The sequence below is a fragment of the Stegastes partitus genome, unplaced genomic scaffold, assembly GCF_000690725.1.
Source record: "Stegastes partitus isolate 25-593 unplaced genomic scaffold, Stegastes_partitus-1.0.2 Scaffold509, whole genome shotgun sequence".
Lineage (NCBI taxonomy): Eukaryota > Metazoa > Chordata > Actinopteri > Pomacentridae > Stegastes > Stegastes partitus.
Window position 1 is genome coordinate 310,842 of NW_007578240.1, and position 2,448 is coordinate 313,289.

A 2,448-nucleotide genomic window follows, 5' to 3' on the forward strand; every position below is an offset into this window, starting at 1 on the left:
AATAGTCATAAAAGTAATAGTAGTTTTATTTGCAGTTCATTTACTGCAGAAGTTTCTATTTTTGCTTTTGTGTGTTTTAATAATAGACCCCAACACTAGATGGCAGTAGTTCACTGTGAATAATCTCTCTGTAAGTGTGGCCTTTGTAAACTGTCCAAATATCAACTGAGAATTTAAATTAGCAAATGTAATAACACATAAATGACTACAAATAATGCAATGATTGAGAGTTTTTTTTAAAAAGTGATTTCTGTTGTATATTTTGTGTCCTTCAGGGTCAGCCCAGGTCCAATCTGTTGTTCAAGTTGAACAACAGATGATATCTACTGGTACTAATGGCACATGTTCCGTCATCCATCCCAGCTTAAACTACTACAAGGAGAAGACAAGACGAACTGGACATTAAGACCAACAGAGACACTGAAATGGTTTGTGTGAATTACCTTTCTGCAAATTAAATCAATTGAGGAATTATACTCTTGCATTGTTTTCTATTGTTGCCTTTAGTGCAGCATTGATATCCTGCCTTACTCGTCTTGTTATAGCCCTTGCCATAATTTACTTCAATTAGCAAGACATTTACTGTGATATGTGTTGAATTATTATTAAACCTCTTTGCATGTCCGATTTTGTGGGCGTACGAATGAGTCCACGTCACCATTTTGGCACATCAATATAGCAAAAAAATGGGACCTTGACTCACAATATTTTCCACACTTTAAATTTTAGTGACATTGAAGCCCTCAGTCATTGGTAAAATATCAACCAAAGACATTATTTGTAGTTAAAATATGGATGCATTCTTATATATTCCAGGAAGGGACTTTCTGGGGTCCCAGTACCAGCTTTGTTTAAAAATGTTGCAGTTTTATCATTTTCCAAGAGCCAATAATTCAAAATGTGGCCTCTGCTGGATCCATTTGATCCATCCATCCATCCATNTCCTCCAACGTTTGTCTAACTCTATAGAGCAGATGCTTTCTCCTCCGTCTCCATCATCACCCTCCACACAAAAGCCTTCACTGAGTGATCACTGTTATTACAGCAGTAAATGTGTCATGACCTGACAACACACAGCCTAAGTCATCATTAGTGAAGTGAAAGGCTGACTATATAATTACAATAGAAATACAATTACAGGTCTTTATAAGGACCAAGCTCTAACCCCTCCTGATACAGACACACTGATGTCCAAATGTCATGTTTTATTCAGTCAGTCTGAGTGTTTGATGTCTAAATAAGCGTCTAATTACAAGACAAGAGCACATTAAACCAGAACAACAGTTTGTGAGCTGCTATCAGTGTCTGTATTTGAGTCCGTCCTTCAGAGTCAAAGCTCGGGCTCCAGCCGGGGCAGCACCGGGAGGATGAGGTTCCCAAACGACGAGTCCTGGGTGATGAAGAAGCCGGACGAGTGGACGTGGGCGTGCTGCAGGGCGGCCTTCTGCTGGGCGGCGATGTGCTGCTGCTCGGCGCTGTCCCTCACCTCCTTCAGGCTGGGTCTGGACGACAGAGGGATGTTGGCTCCGGGACTGTTCATGGACTGGCTCTGCAGCAGCCGCCGCTTCTCCTTGTCCAGCTCCGCCAGGATGGCCACCCGGGTCTTGTTCTGGAAGCCTGGTCCGGGTGGGTTGGCGGCCATGTTAGCTTAGCTGTTAGCTTAGCAACTCGCACACAGCGGGCTCACAAGTCCATGAGGCGGGTAAAGGCGGCTGCTAGCTTGTTCACGGCGTGTTTTGTTAGTCCGGGTTGTTGTCGGTGCCGTGGACACCCGAGAGACACGAAAAAGTCCTGAACTGAGTGGTGGGAGTCCTGCGTCGCTTTGGGCTCACTGTTGTTAGCAACACAACTGATCTGCTGTAGGCAGGAGAGCTTGGCCTTCAAAATAAAAGCACACGAAATTCAAAACAACCGTTTACTTTTTAGTGTAACACAAATAAGAGCTCAAACTTGTGATTTATATTGTTCCAAATATTTTAGACACTTTGAATAAAAATTAAAACTGACAATTCACTCACAAATCAACATTTAGAAAATACTCCATTGTATAAAAAAAAGATAAAAAAGTGAAATACTTGGAGCTGACCTATTACATTCATCAAATGGTGGAATGTAATTAATTACATTTACTCAAGTACTACACAAGAGTACAATTTGAGGAACTTTTAGTCTACTTGAGTATTTTGTTTTCAGACTAATTTATATTTTCACTCCACTAGTTTTAAGGGAGAAATATTGGACTTGTTACTTCACTACATGTAGTTTGTTAAAATATTTTCATTATGATAAATCATAACATTGAGCCTAGAATTTTTGGGGGGATCTTTCACACTTTCACAAGCCTTTAAAAAAAAAATTTAGCTTGTAAATATTGAATGTTGAAAAGGACACAAGTCAGCAACACCAGAGGGTGGCAGTTCACTATGAGCAATGCTTTCTAAATAAATG

At 40.5% G+C, this 2,448-nt stretch overlaps 1 protein-coding gene across 1 annotated transcript; it reads right to left on the minus strand.

The window, feature by feature from the left end:
• Nucleotides 1-1,190: 1,190 nt before the first annotated feature.
• On the minus strand, nt 1,191-1,886 carry LOC103361519 (SOSS complex subunit C-like). Its single transcript, XM_008287621.1, has one exon. The coding sequence runs from the start codon at nt 1,640-1,642 to the stop codon at nt 1,331-1,333; it is 312 nt and encodes a 103-aa protein (XP_008285843.1). The 5' UTR covers nt 1,643-1,886; the 3' UTR covers nt 1,191-1,330.
• Nucleotides 1,887-2,448: the final 562 nt, after the last annotated feature.

Excerpts from the sequence above, each read along its gene's own strand:
- LOC103361519 (XM_008287621.1), bottom strand. The coding sequence starts at position 1,642 with ATGGCCGCCAACCCACCCGGACCAGGCTTCCAGAACAAGACCCGGGTG.